This window comes from Pteropus vampyrus, unplaced genomic scaffold (genome assembly GCF_000151845.1).
Source record: "Pteropus vampyrus isolate Shadow unplaced genomic scaffold, Pvam_2.0 Scaffold121, whole genome shotgun sequence".
In the NCBI taxonomy this organism is placed as follows: Eukaryota; Metazoa; Chordata; class Mammalia; order Chiroptera; family Pteropodidae; genus Pteropus; species Pteropus vampyrus.
In genome coordinates, this window is record NW_011888902.1 from 1603823 (window position 1) to 1618383 (window position 14561).

Genomic DNA, 14561 nt, shown 5'->3' on the forward strand with positions numbered 1-14561 from the left:
CCGGTAGGAGCCGGACATGCAGATCAGAGTGTGAAGGTGACGTTCCTCCTCTCGCCACAGTCCCAGCTCGGAACACGGCAGCAAGGAGAACATTTCTGAATTCAGACTGACGTGACGTTAGCGTGGACAGACTAATCAAGGAAAGAATGAAAGAGAGAACTGCTTCCTGACCTCGAGAATTATCTCCGTCCTTACAGCGAGTCACATCAGTCGTGCCTGGCTCAAAAAAAAAAAAAAAAAAATAGTGCTTGGCTTATTTCTCAACGTGTCACTGTGACCTGTTCTATGGTGTTAACATATAAAAATATTTTACAGAGTTATGTACTGAAGAGTAATTAAAAATTTTAAAAACTGTTTAATCAGAAACCCAGAAGAAATACTGAGTACTTGTCTCTGCCTTATTTCTACTTCTAGGAATCAGGAATTCTAACGTAGAATGATTACTCTAGTCTTTAAAAGTATACAGAAACTGGGCTTTGAATTTGATTGCTTGAATTGTAGGAAGGTATATTCTAAGCAAAAATTTAAGAAATGTCTTTGTTTCTGTGAAAGTGTACTAACAGGTATATTTTTCACTCAGGTTTTTACACAGAGTAGCAATAATTATTCAAAAATGTTGGAGAGGTTACTTAGGAAGACAACATTATCAACTAATTGTGAAGGTAAATACTATTTTATATATACATATATTTATTGGTAGTTTTTAAATTATTTGGTAAATATTTATATGAGAACAAAATTGATTTAATTTTTAGTATGAGACCTGAGAAGACTTTTCTGATTTTTCCATGGACAATTGGTGACTCATTTCTTTATACCCAAACTACACCAGATATTTTATTTTTGTTAAAGTACCTTTTACAGTGTATGCATTTATATGTACTTATTTGTTAATGATTTTTTCTACTTTCTAGATGGTGAGCTCTTTCTGAGTAGATACTGTAGCTTGTTCATTTTTGGGTCACCAACATTAGGCTATTCTTTGGCCCGTAGCACAGTCAATAAACATCAGTTCAATTGAAGTGCCCCAAATCCTACAAAATATAAAAAATAAGGCAATTTCTCTTTGTGTTACTTACCATTCTCTAGTATTGACTAGAGAATGGTATTGAAGATGCGCCTTGAGAAATTTAGCATACCACAACCATCTGTATCCACTGGTAGACTAGCAGAAGTATACAACAGCATGCCCACTTATACCTCAATTGAGTTTTAGCAAATTAAGAAAAAGGTTATTTTTTTGATTCAAAATGGGAAGGCTTCTAATTAGTGGCCTGCTCCATCAACTTTTTGATTTGTTACCATTTCTACCATAATGGTTTAAATTTATTCTTTATTTATTCTTGATTAGTTGCATCTAAGTGAAATTAAAAGATACAGAGAGGGAAAAGAAAAAACGAACCCATAACTAATTGGTAAGAGTTCACGTTGAGCGAGAAAATTTTAAAACGTGTTAAAGTACAGGGACTGCTTGGAGGAAAAGCCTGATAATTCAGATTTAATGAAATAAGCTAGAGAATTCAAACAGAAGTGTGGCCATAAACTTTCATAAGCGTTGGCTCTCTTTTCCAGGTAGGTTTAAAACCGCTGTGATTTCCCTATAAAACATATCTGATGTCCTATGCAAATTTTTGTTATCTAAATTTCACCTTGCCTTAACATCATCACCTCCGTTACCAAAAGAACAAAGAAAAAATGTGTGCAGGGAGAGAAGAGAGAATATGATACAGCAAATGTCTTCACCTGAGTGAGGAAATCTGAGTGAAGACTGGATGGAAGTTCTTTGGACCATTTACAGATTTCTTGTAAATCTGCAATCATTTGAAAATTTAACAATTTCTTTTAAATGGCTAAAACGTCACTGAGGCAGAAGACTGTTTTTCTAGATCAGGCAACCCATCCTAAAGATTAACGAGGCTAATGAGAAACACTGCAAGTCTGTTGCAGATATAAGAGCCGGCTTTTTAGCCAGTTGAATTAAAAGAATAAAGTCATCTTTGGTTTTGGTGGATTTTAAAACTCTACAGTGGCCAAACATAAAGATTCAATAAATAGTATAACCGGATCTCAATAAATAACGATTGAATGAGATTAAAATAGCTTCCATTTACTGATTGATTATGTGAGTGAAATATTGTGCTAAGCACTTTACTTACATAATGTGTTTACCAGCTATAGAATGTCTTATACCAACCCTATGAATAGAATCACCATTTTATAGAAGAAGAATATTAGGCTCAGGGATGGTCACTTCCCTAAGGACACACTGTTAGCGATAGGTGGAGAAAAGTTCAAAGCCAGTTGGATCTGATTCCAAGACTTTTCTAGATTGAGCTGGTAGGCATTATTGGAGATGTTCCTCCTTTGGGATATAGAGAGACCCTTTGAGACTGAAGTACTGCCAACATGGCAGAGTCCTGCCTTGTGGAGCCCTCATCCAAAAAATGCCCATTGTCCAAGTCCACGTTTTTGGTCCTTCTATGTTCATCCTCTGAGGACCCTATCGCTGCTGGGCCACATAAGACAATGGGGTTTTTGCCAGAGCTAGTACGCTGGTGTTTAGAGCCCTCTCCTCCACAGCTGCCACCAAGCTCATGCTAGAGTTTAAGCTACTTGTCAACAGCAATGGGAACGCAGATGCTGTATTTCCTCATTTCAGAAATCTCACGCCCATCTCTTTCCCTGGCGTGCTGTGTCTTAACGCCTCTCTTTCTCTTTGTCTTCCCATGCCTCTCTTCTGAGCCCCCGAGCCCCAGCATAATCTCTCTCCGCTCAGGCTTTAGAGAGACGAAGCTAGGGATGCATGTCCCTTATATATGCCTTTATCCAGGTAACTGGCACAACCATTCAACCCGCATCCAAGCCTGAGCATCAGTCATCCTCGACTCCCCACCACCGCCTCCTCGCTAAGCTCTGTCTTCTACTGGTCATCAAATCCGTCCCCTTTTCCCTCATGAGAGTCTCTTGGTTCCCGTCTAAACGTCGTCATTTCACTGCTACGCCTGCTGCCCTCCTCACCACAGCACACGTCGTAACGATCACACTCTTGGGCGTGATGTGTCGGGTTTCTCGTGTCTTCACGGTGGCCTCTTATCCACCCTCACTCCTTGCTGCACCTGTGTCAATATACTCTGGGCACGTCGAACCACCTGCCATTGCCCAAACATGCAGTATCCTACGAGAGTTTCGCAAATGCTCTTTCCTTTGCCGTGAATGCCCTTCTTCAATGCCTGCCTCCGATTGGTCTGACTCCACTTATCGTTCAGGGCTTTACTTAAAGCTGAACCTTCTCTAATCTCCCGAGGCTGCGTATGGCATGGCGAGGGCTGCGGACACGAGGCCTGTCTTGCTCAGGCTCCCTTCACGTAGGCATTCGTATCACTGTGATAGATTTGTTTGTTTATATCCTTCGCTTGACCGGGAGCTGCTGAATGGCAGCTGTTCTACTTATTACCCCTCAGACGTATCGCAGTGAATGCCACATAGACAGCCTGCAGAAATTTCTGCTAGCTTGATCGATGAGCGATTCACAGAGAGGTAAGTTGGGAGACTTCCGCTATGGTCGACATGGCTGGTGATTAGCAGTAACATGTGCCCAAATTACTCATAACCCGCTTCCTCATAAAAGGATGATTCATCCCCAGCCCATTGATTTTGTGCTAGACCGTGCACTGTGAGAAGATGGGACATAGGCCTCACCCCCAAGGTGAAGCTTTACGAGGCTTTTTTCTTTCTCCTTTTCTTGGGCTAAGATGAGGAGGAGATGTGTGGAGCTTAGCTCCAGGGAACCTTACCCCACGTGTACTCTGAGGAAGAAATAAACTTTTTGTTTTGTGAGCTACTCAGGTAGCTGCATTTTTATCTCTACAAAGCTGACTAATGTTGATAATGATCACGAAAGCGTGGATGTTTGTAAGAAACATTCTGACTGGTACACTCAGGGAAGCTCACAAAAAGACGTTTCGAGCTCTTTGAGCTTGTGATGATGTTAGGACACCTCCGTGTGGTGACATCTTGTAAAGGAGACTCTGCTATCTTTCAGCAGCGTGTCTGCAACACCTTAATTAGCCCTCAGCAAATGCTTATGAAAGTGACCTATGGAATGGGAGTTTAGAGTAAGAGTCATAGCTGGAGATAGAGGTTTCAGTGCCAACATCATAACATGACAGGATTTTCCACCTGATGGAAAAAGTACCTGAACAGTAGAGCAGAGGGCCAAGAAGTTAGGCCCGTGGAATGCATTAAGTAGGGTTTAGGCAGAGGAAAAGGAATTATAGGTAGATAATAAATAGAAAAGCAGAAACATAATATCACAGGAAGCAGAGGCGACAACTTGGAAAATGGAGTTGTCCACAGTCTCGAATGTGACATAGGTCAAAGAGAAAGTGAACTGGGAAAAGGCAAAAGTCCGGGGATCTCTTTAGACAGCTTCTGTCCTTTTAAACAGCCTTGCTCAAATTTCTTCTGCACCGGGATATTTCTGTCCAGCTTTTAAATAACTCTCACAGTGACATCAACTAGCTGGCCCAGTCCGAAAGCACCATGCGTTCTCCACCACAGTGGCCTCGTTAAACCACGGTATTAGAGCCATTCCAGTTTTCTTTGGTCACTTGTCTCTTCCTTGCTTCCTGGATGACTACTGCTTTTGCTTCTTAAAAATTTCACTCTTCATTTGAGGCCTTCTCGCAGACTTCCACGCTGCTGTATCTGACAACGTAACCCAGATTTGTCCACCTTCAGGGGTCCAGGACCGTGGATTCACAACTCAAAAATCTTTTCCTGTCAGTGGGGATATGATCGATTCTTCTTTCTTGTTGGCGATGGATTTGTAGTCTCCTGGTGCTCAGTGTGCTCAGCGCATGTGGATTTCATACCTGCTGAACCCTTGCCATCATTTTACTGCAACCTGCTCTGCCCACTAGATACCCAAATGGTCCTATCGTTTTTGGACCCTGCTCTTTTGACCTGTACGATGTTCTGTGTAGCTTGTCCTTACCACTCCCTGCTTCATCTCATAGGTGGTGAAGTGAAAATAGTCATTCCCGTCAGTGGTAGTACCAGAGGAATGTCGACTATTCTTTCAATGGCCTCTTTTACAGCATGAGCATTACTTGAGTGACTTCATCAATACAGCCGATACAGGACAGCTGTCTTCATCGTAGCCTTTTAAATTTCCTTTTCTTTTACTGTATCTCACCATTACAGAGTTTACATTATGTTTAATATCAAATAAACTGTTTTTTTTTATCTCCACACTCTGAGAGCAGCAAAGTATAAGCACTACCCTTTATACCTGATTAATTCTACATTAATTATCATGAAATAAATATATTTAACTATAGTCCTAAACAGCTCAATGTTATGTTTTTAAATTGAGATCATTCAGTGAATAATGTATGTATAGAGACCATAGTAATAGAATTTAATTAAAACTTGTTGTTAATAGCCTATGGTAGGACTATTTAATTTATAAAGATTGTTATTAAACATAGATTAGTTTTCAAATCATAAAAATCATTTACTTTACTGCCGAAAATCAAGGTTCATAATATTTATATACTACTTACCATTTTATTGCTCCTTAGAAGTTTTTTTTATTTGCTTAGTATTTGAAAGAATGATAATAGAAATTTTATTAACTTTAAATGAGTCAAAGGATGCCATCTATTCTGAAATTCCATTATATGTTGTCATGATAAATACCAGCAGGGTTTTTTTTTTTATGGTTAGTAAAAATATATAAATTATCAGTCACTATTTTTAAAACCGATGAGATTGACATGGTTGCTTTTACAGACATTTTTCTCTTCATTAGATAAGTAAACACTTCTTCTAAAGATTAAAAAATGTCCAACTCTTTTATAAATTTCTTAATAGGACTTCCAAATAAGTGACAAGTTAATGGGGCAACACATGTCACCCTTTAGTGTCAGAGCAGAGAACGAAAGCATAATATATTTTTCCCCTTCAGGATCTTGCCTTTTAAATAAACACTAAAGGCTGGATAACTTTAGACTCTGACTTACTAATGTTAATTTGAAACTTTATTAACATATTTTCATTGTAATTATGAAATTAATTTAAATGTGGTTCACCTGCTTTTAAAGATTATATTAGCAGTAACTGTGAGAAATAATATAATTGCCTTCCAATTTTTTTTTGTGGAAAAAGAAAGGTTATTTTAAAAATCAGCTCTTGATAATGACCAGATTGGTATCAGTTGCCAGCAAACAAGGCAAAGCATATGCACAAAATACTCGTGATTATTTGATAATAAATCATTTTAATGATTATACTCAAAATTATGAAATGAGGATGACACTGATGTGGAAAATCACAAAGGCCCAGCCAGGCTCATCAGATCCGTTGTCCATATGTGTGTGGTTCCTAACGGTTCCACTGCCATCGCTTTAATGCAAATATTGTTTCCGTTTTGCTCAATCTAGCAAATAAAGCCAGTGGATCTGGTCAAGTTTACATAGATGTACTACTCAGAAAGGTCTCACATATGGTTATTTTGGTACTTTCAAAAGCACACGTGCTGGAGAATTAAGAACGAATGGAACATGGATGACTGGTTCACTTGAGACTGATACATTGGAATCAAAGTGCTTTTCCACCTTTTAACCATAAAATTCAGAATTCTCAGGCTTCAAGACTGTATCTCTCTTCCTCTTCATTTAGAATAAAATTTAACCTCTGACACATTTTGGATTTTCACTTATAGTTAAATTACGGACTTCTAGTCACAAAATGTTTAACAGCACTAGTGATAATCCCTTTCATAGTGACCATCAACTATGTCCCAAGCACCTCGAATACTTTATCTCATTTTCATCTTCACAGCAACCCTAGGAAGTATGTTTTGTCCCATTTTCTAAGGATGCAAATCAAGCCTGGGAGACCTTAAGTAACTTCTTCAAAGCCACTCAGCTGAGAACAGCCGTGTCGGGTATTGAACTCGGGTCTGTGGCTTGAAAGCTCATACTCGCGGCTGCTAACCGAGTGGCAATATGAGAAAGATGAGAAATAATATATTTTTATAAACCCAAACTTCTTCAGATACATAATTGCCAATATGATTCCGATGTATACAAATATTTAATGATTATATCTGCCTCCATATGACTTGAAAAAATATGCTTTTAAAGTAAATATTTTGAGTTCACCTCAAACACCGAGAGTTATTATGCCTTGATTGCTATAACAAAGAAAGAGAATTTAAAGTGAAGTATCATCATCGTGTTTATTCGTAAATAACATATTGCAGCCAACTGTTTCTTAATTGCGCAGACTGTTGATAAATAATCCAGCCCTGCTGCTCTGCACAGACAATTTGCTTTGGATCAGACCAAGCGATTCAAACAATACTAATTACAGTAAAATCCTTTTATATGAATCCCTGTGTGTCGCAGGGAAGAAAACCCCTATATAAAAGGTTAAGGCACTCATCTCTGATTTTTGCCTGAAACAAAGCACCTATTACCTATTATGTATTATTCGAGTTAATTCTGATGGAATAAAAATGGCCAAAGCTATATTTTGTGCTGAAAAATATGTATTTCACTGTTTTACTCTTTATTGTCCTGTCACGAATTATGTTAATTTCATATTTTTAATCCAAAGATAGAACAGATGTGGAAGCCGTATTTAAAGCAATATTTTCATTGAAATAAGCTACGTTGCTAAATGGTTATTTACTATAACAGAGATATAGATAAGTTAATAGGCAAATGTGTCTCTACTTGGGAGAAACCAAGACTTTAGGAAGTCTTCACTGTATCAGGGGATTTGCTGTAACATGATATCATTGTATTTGTGATTTTATGGTGTTAAAATGAATGTTAAATGAAACAAAATTCCCAAGGATTACTCAGGAGGCAGCTAAGCACATAACATCTTGTACAGATGGTTGGAAGGCACAGTTTTGCTCCATCACTGCATCCATATCCTTGAACGGTTTCAACTGAAGACAGCGTTTCTTTGAATTTTTCATTAAACCAGACGTCTTGAAATATGAATTCCTTTTATGTTTCTGTGAGTTTTGGCTAAAAGAACCACAGTGAATAAATCATACAATACTACGTGTCACCAGCACTTGTGAATATTTCTGCTTTGTTATTCTATTCTCAGTAGAGCACCATTGATTATCAAACTCAGCGGAGAGCATTTTATGATCATATATCTCCATTAGCTCCTAGTTTGACTACCATAGATTTTTCTGGTTAAGCCTGCATTATGTATTAGGAAGCCTATCTCTTCAATACAAAGTTTGATTTCATTTTTCTAAGCCTAGAACTCTTATTATGTATTATGTATAAAGATTCCTATCTTTTATATGTAAAAATAGGCTGCACTGTCTTTGTGTAACTGAAATATATGCCATCTTTTTTTTCTTGATTCACAGCTAGCATATTATGCTATGAAGATGAATCTCTACAATGCGATGGCTGTCAGGGTAAATATTTCTTCACTTGTTAAACAAATGAAAAGTCAATTGTGCCTTGAATTCGCTTTTAATAAAATGAGCAAACCAGAATAATGCAAATTTGATTGATATGCTAATGATAAAGAGAGAAAAGAGCACACAGTTAAAAAGTTAGCTATACTAAATAATCTTGGCAGTATCAAAAATTAGAGTAAAATGTAAAACATGTAATTAACAGTGCTTATGTTTTAGAATGTTAAATATCTCTGAGCCATAACTGGAGAAAGATTGTAAATATTAATGAAGCAATGCATTACTTTCCATATGTCATATAGAATATTGTGATAAATAGATGAATACAGTTCTGGAATATAAGATTCCTGCCCAATACAAATCAATTAGAAATTATTCATATGATTTAACAGTAATAAAGCCAGTTTCCAGCTTAGGAGTTTTATTTCTATCATTTCTGTGTTCATTTGGGTGCGTTATTTTCCTAATGGAGAGCTGAATTTAGTGATCGTGAGGCGAGCTTGCACAGATTTAGGAACTGACTCAACAAAAGTATTTCTTTCGTCTCAGACAATATGGTAATAGCTTACTCGAGAAGCTACTGTAAATGAAGGAGTTACTTAAGCACATTTCATTCATGTTCTTAAAACCTGTGTTGCCTTATATTCTCTTCCGTTAATCTCTTAGTTCTTACGCTAATGATTTTGTTTTGGGTAAAACAAGATAGTAAAATACTTTCTGAAAGTCTTGTGTTGAACTAAGGCAGGTGAATTAACATTATTTTGATTATTTATACAGCTTTGGGAAGGGTGCTTCCTCTGTGGGCGTGAGTGTGCTGGAAGCCTCCAGGACGATCTCTGGTGTCTATCTGTCCACCTCTCTGTTCTCCAGTAGTGTAAGGGGACAAAAGTCAGGAGGAGGAAGTAGATATTTTTGCTTTGTTACCTGAGCCAGAGACAGATACTCCAGCGACAGTGGATTATTTACCATTTCTAAAAAAGAGAGGAATTTTAAAAATTGATTTTTACCCCATCTATTCCCAAATAGATGTCATTTTCATAATGAAGAATAAATTATATGTATGCGTTTTTTTTATGTAATAGATATTTATATCCGCATTTGCTACATTTAGTTTTTAAAGGGTCGCCTTCTCTCTAAAGATTTTATGATCCCCCTACCCATGTAGTATTGATCACTCTCTCTTTTTATGTCCCTATTTTACCATTGACATGGTTCTGTTATAGAATCTGTAACATTTTATTATTCTTACTAATTTGCATACCTCTACCCCCCCCCCCACACACACACACTGTAAGTCCCTTGGGGCCTGGATCCTAGCTTCTGAGTCTATCCACGGTTCCTGGCTTCCAGGAGGTGGTTAAGTAGATGTCCCTGAATTAAATCAATGAATGCTGGCTCTTTTCGAAACAAGAAGTGAAAAAAAGTAGTTTGTTCTAAATATGTTTGTCGAAGTCCCTCAGTGCCCTTGTTAGAACCTATTTAAGCCTTTGCTGGAGGGTCTCTAAGGCTCTTTTGAACATCGGACGAGGCCGCGTGGCTGGGTGAACTGGACGCAGTCGGGTCGTCCGTGGTCAGTGTGGTTCATGTGTGAATGGAGGGTCGCGTGAGCTTCGGGGTCTTGCCAGAGCAAAGCCCCATAACAGGTTTAAGGGAGTTTTTCTTTTTTTCTTGTAGTATGAGCTGTCGCCAGGACCCTCCGGATGCCTATGCGAAACCCGTTAGGGATTCGGTGCAAGGCCAGTGACAGCTAATTAATAAGCAGTAAATGGCCCAGTAAATCTTTATCTTGGCTCCTGGACCCTTTCCCTCCCGTCTCTCTTGTCCCTCAGGATTTCGTTGCCTTTTCGGCCTCTACGTTGACTTTTCTCCAGACCCGAGTTCTGCTTTTCCTTCAGCGTCTTGGCTACGCCGTTGTGGATCACCTTTAAATTTGGCCCCCAACTTTCCCCCCCGCCCCCCGCCCCAGTTCTCTCTGCTTTAACAGCTTTTAATGTCTTATGTGAATTTCATGAGCTGATTGAGTTGCTCAGCTCATTTCTCTCCCTGTGCCTGGATCCAGAGGTACAATCTTTTTACAGCTTGGTGGAGAGATGACTCCCCCCCCATTTCCACTGCTAGTGAGCATTGGGTGTCACCTCGGGCCCACCAAACAATGACAGTCAGCTTCCCGGCAATCCTGTGAAGGCGAAGGCAAAACAAAGAAAAAAACCTCACCTTATAGGAAAACATCCAAGCCGTGGCTATCGCCAGCATCAGGATTTTGTCAGTCATCAGAACCCCTAGATTAAACACCATCCTTGCTATAGTTTTAAATGATTTTTTGTATGGGATTTAGCAAACTATGAAAGAATCGGTCATTTGCACTTTGCATCCCAGAGTGTGTGTTTGGTGTATTTGCACCTCCACCATGGCTGTTTGAGACTCTGAAACATTAATGGGAAAGGAAAGGGGGCTCTAACTTTGTTAAAATGTCAGGAGCCCCACAAAATCACAACTAGGGCTGCTCTTGCAACCGCCGATACCTCTCTTCCTGTATCAGCTCTGAGAACATACTGGTCTCCCGTAAGCTAAGCATGATGACAGTGTTGTATAGTCTGTCGCTGACGCTGGACGTTAGCAAAGGTAAACTCTGCATGATTGCTTCCTCGTGAGGCCTTTGGAAAGCCTCCATTGGGTCGTCTCGTCCATCTCGAGCCCTCATTTGCTTGTCTGTCCTTGGACAACTGGGGCAATATTGTAGGACTGTAGATTTTGAGAACTGCTAGTGTGTAGTATTTTGGAGATCTCAATTAAAAAATACGTTACATCGGACTTTTTACTGTGTTTCAAAGATCTGCGAGGATGAAAATGATAATATTCGAGAGCTTACAGAGTTTTATAGAACTACAGATGCAATTGATTGGTGGGATTCTTTTACCTTGGGAACCTTTCACACATTATTGATCAATCACATATACTTCCTTAATGATATTCTGCTGGGACACGGAGAGTCTGAACTATATCTTTTATATTTGCAGTTATTTTTATGATTTAACTTGAAATTACTGCCTCAAACTATTTTAGTTTAGGTAGTCATCCCCGCTTTAAGGAAAATAAAAACCATAATAACAAGAGGATCGATAGATTAAAGATCACCTAAAACAACCAATTTGCAAAATAACCATAACTTCACCGGCTCTTTCCTCTTAGAGCTCTGGACCTATGTAATAAAAATTTTAATTTACAAAAATGAATCCAACTTAAAACATCAATTAGCCATTTTCTTCTGTTTCCCATTCGTGTCTAAAATATAAAAAAATAAGACAAGATTATATGGTGGCTTTAATTAAAACGTTAAACATATTAATGTAATGGCTAGGTGGAGAGCCAGAGGAGAGAAAGAGCAATTAGGGGGATCGTTTAGTAAACTATATAAATGACTAAGCAATGTACTATATACTTGAAATTAATAAAATAAAAATTTTTTTAAATGTATAAATTTAAAAAACGGTTAAATATGTGTCAGATATATAAGGATCCATCTTAGTCTCCTAAACTATCGTCCTTTTTTTCATATTTATAATACTATTAAGGATTTATGTTTAGAATAATGACTCCAAAATTAGATAAAGATAAAAAGATAAACTAACGTAGGCAAAAAAAACCCGACGGTCTCTTATACACTAGACACTAGGCGAGGTTCTAGGAAGACAAAATGAATAAGACACAGCCTCATTCACTCCGAAGAAGACATCCCAAAACATCAGCGTAGGGAATAAGAGGGAAGGGAACATCTAGACAAGCCCAAGCTTTTGCCTGATGATGGACAGGTATTTAAATGTTTCATTACCGGGCAAAATAATATTTCTTCTTCCCTCCTCCTACTACTACTGCCAAATCTTCGTGAAATGATTTAAAAAAGTTGTAGAAAAAGGAAGTATGAAGTCAGGTAGAGTGGGGAAACAATATTAACGAGAAGAAACTGCACATGTAATAATTATCCAGGATCTTCTCTGAAAACTTAATAAACCCACTTTTCTATGTTCGCCGTATAGTATTCTAGGATGTTGGAACATGCTAATAAATAAAAGTATCATTATGACTAAGAGTTCTGCCTGCATGCTCTCATGTATATTTAGAGCATTGATACTAGGTAGATTATTATCAGTGACTTTGTGGTTCGTGTCTTCATTTTAATTTTAGGTGAGGAGAAATTATTTTTTCTCTTTTTTGATAACATTAAGGTTACTATTGAATTTTATGGAATAAAAGTAAACCCAATGGAGGGAAGATCTTTCCTATGGGCAGATGACTTTTGATATGGCAAGCTTTTACCATTTATTTTACTGCTTAAAATAGACATTATTTATAAGACCACTTATATTTTGATGTCACTTAATGAGGAATATGCATCATCGATTTGACTAGCTTAAGAGGTCATTTGGAAGTTACCAGTTAACAAGCTGTAATCTGCTGAGCACACAGCGACTGTGTTTGAAATGATCTATTCAGAGCTGATCAATGACAATAATTGTTTTATACCAATCACTTCTGAGAGGTGCTAATTACTTTGAAGGACATGCATACTAGCTTTTTTTTGGGGGGGGGAAGTCATAACCTACTCACCTTGAAATTAAGAAATGTTATCAAAAAGTCATCTTGCCTCTTTAAAGTACTTTCTTTTTTTTTTTTTTTTAAATTAAAAGTTCATTACTAGTATTGGGCTAGCAATAGGAAATTTAAGCAAAATTCAAGATGTCTGGGCTTGGGAGTAACACAGAGCTGACTTTCTATCCGGACTGCCATTTATTTTTTTACTGGTTATGTGACCTTGATCGTGTTACTTAACCTCAGTTTTTTCATTTTTAACATGGAGATCATCTCATCTAAAAAAAGCCAGATACTTCCAACAGAAATGTTCACAGAAAATTTCAGTTCACTTCGCTCCAGTTGCTATATATCGCAACGGTTTAGAGAATGAGCTCTCTGAAGTCTGAATTTGATTTTTGGCTCTATCACTAATAACTGTAAAATTTGGGGAAAATTGCATAACTTCACTTTTTAGCAGTTTTCTCATCTGTAAATAAGATGATAAGAGTTTCTCATAGGAGTGTTCTAAAAATTAAATGCGTAGATACAAGCAAACCCTTAGAATTGTGCCTCTCACATGACAAGTGAATAAATTTTAGCTATTATTATTAAAGAAGTATATAAATATCATGAAGATATAAGACATTTCTGTTTAAAGATTTTGATAACACTGAATTTTAAAAGCCCATTTGAAAAATTGATTTCAATGAGACCAAATACAGTCCTCAAGCCAGGGATTATGAATAATAAAAAATCTGTTTGGTCATGAAGTAGAAATGGTAAGAATTGGTAAAGCAAATTTTTAAGCTTTCAATAGTTAATTTCACATTTAGTATTTGCGAAACAATTTTACATGTTTACATATGATAATCTATAAGCATGTTTCTGTTTTTACAATATTTTATAATCTATGAGTACAATTTACAGTGGTAACTACCTATAATATTAGTGGAAAAGCCTAAGGCTTCATTTGATATGAATTATCATCCATCGTTACCTTCGTTTTGAAGAACTATTAATGTTTTCACTAAAAATGTTCACTCACATATTTTATCCTTTTATTTACTCCAACAGATTCAGAGACGATGGCGAGGCTATAGGATTCGGAAATACTGCTTTAATTATTTTTATTTGAAGGCATACCTGAGAGCTGTGTCAGAGACCAACGATGCAATTAGGTGAGTGGTAGAATCACTCGTCTGTTAGTGAAAATTTTAGGAGGGGCACTCAATAGATGTCGATCATCACAATACTTAGAAATAATTTCTAAAATTCATTGGTGTCGTAGGTGGAAATATACTGATAAGATAGAGATATATGATTCTATTTACCTTAAAACTTATTGTTTTGCATATTTAAACATCATGTACTCTTGACTGTAAATTAGATTATATTATGCCTTGGTCCTATGCAAAATGGTTTAGTTTCAGTAAAATTTCATTTTTAAGATGACTTTATCTATAAAATGATTTCATGAGCTATGGAAGCTTAAGTATGATTAGCCTCAGATGGATTTTGAGAAACATATTCG

The 14561-nt window shown here is 37.3% G+C and overlaps 1 protein-coding gene across 1 annotated transcript in view; it reads left to right on the top strand.

Moving 5' to 3' along the window:
* The window catches only part of SPATA17 (spermatogenesis associated 17), a 119616-nt gene that overhangs the window by 10343 nt on the left and 94712 nt on the right, over nucleotides 1–14561 (top strand). Inside the window, exons 3-5 of the mRNA XM_023534149.1 lie at nucleotides 581–662; nucleotides 8408–8458; nucleotides 14105–14208. Of these exons, the coding sequence (XP_023389917.1) occupies nucleotides 581–662; nucleotides 8408–8458; nucleotides 14105–14208 (237 nt within the window). The remainder of the gene's footprint in view (nucleotides 1–580; nucleotides 663–8407; nucleotides 8459–14104; nucleotides 14209–14561) is intronic.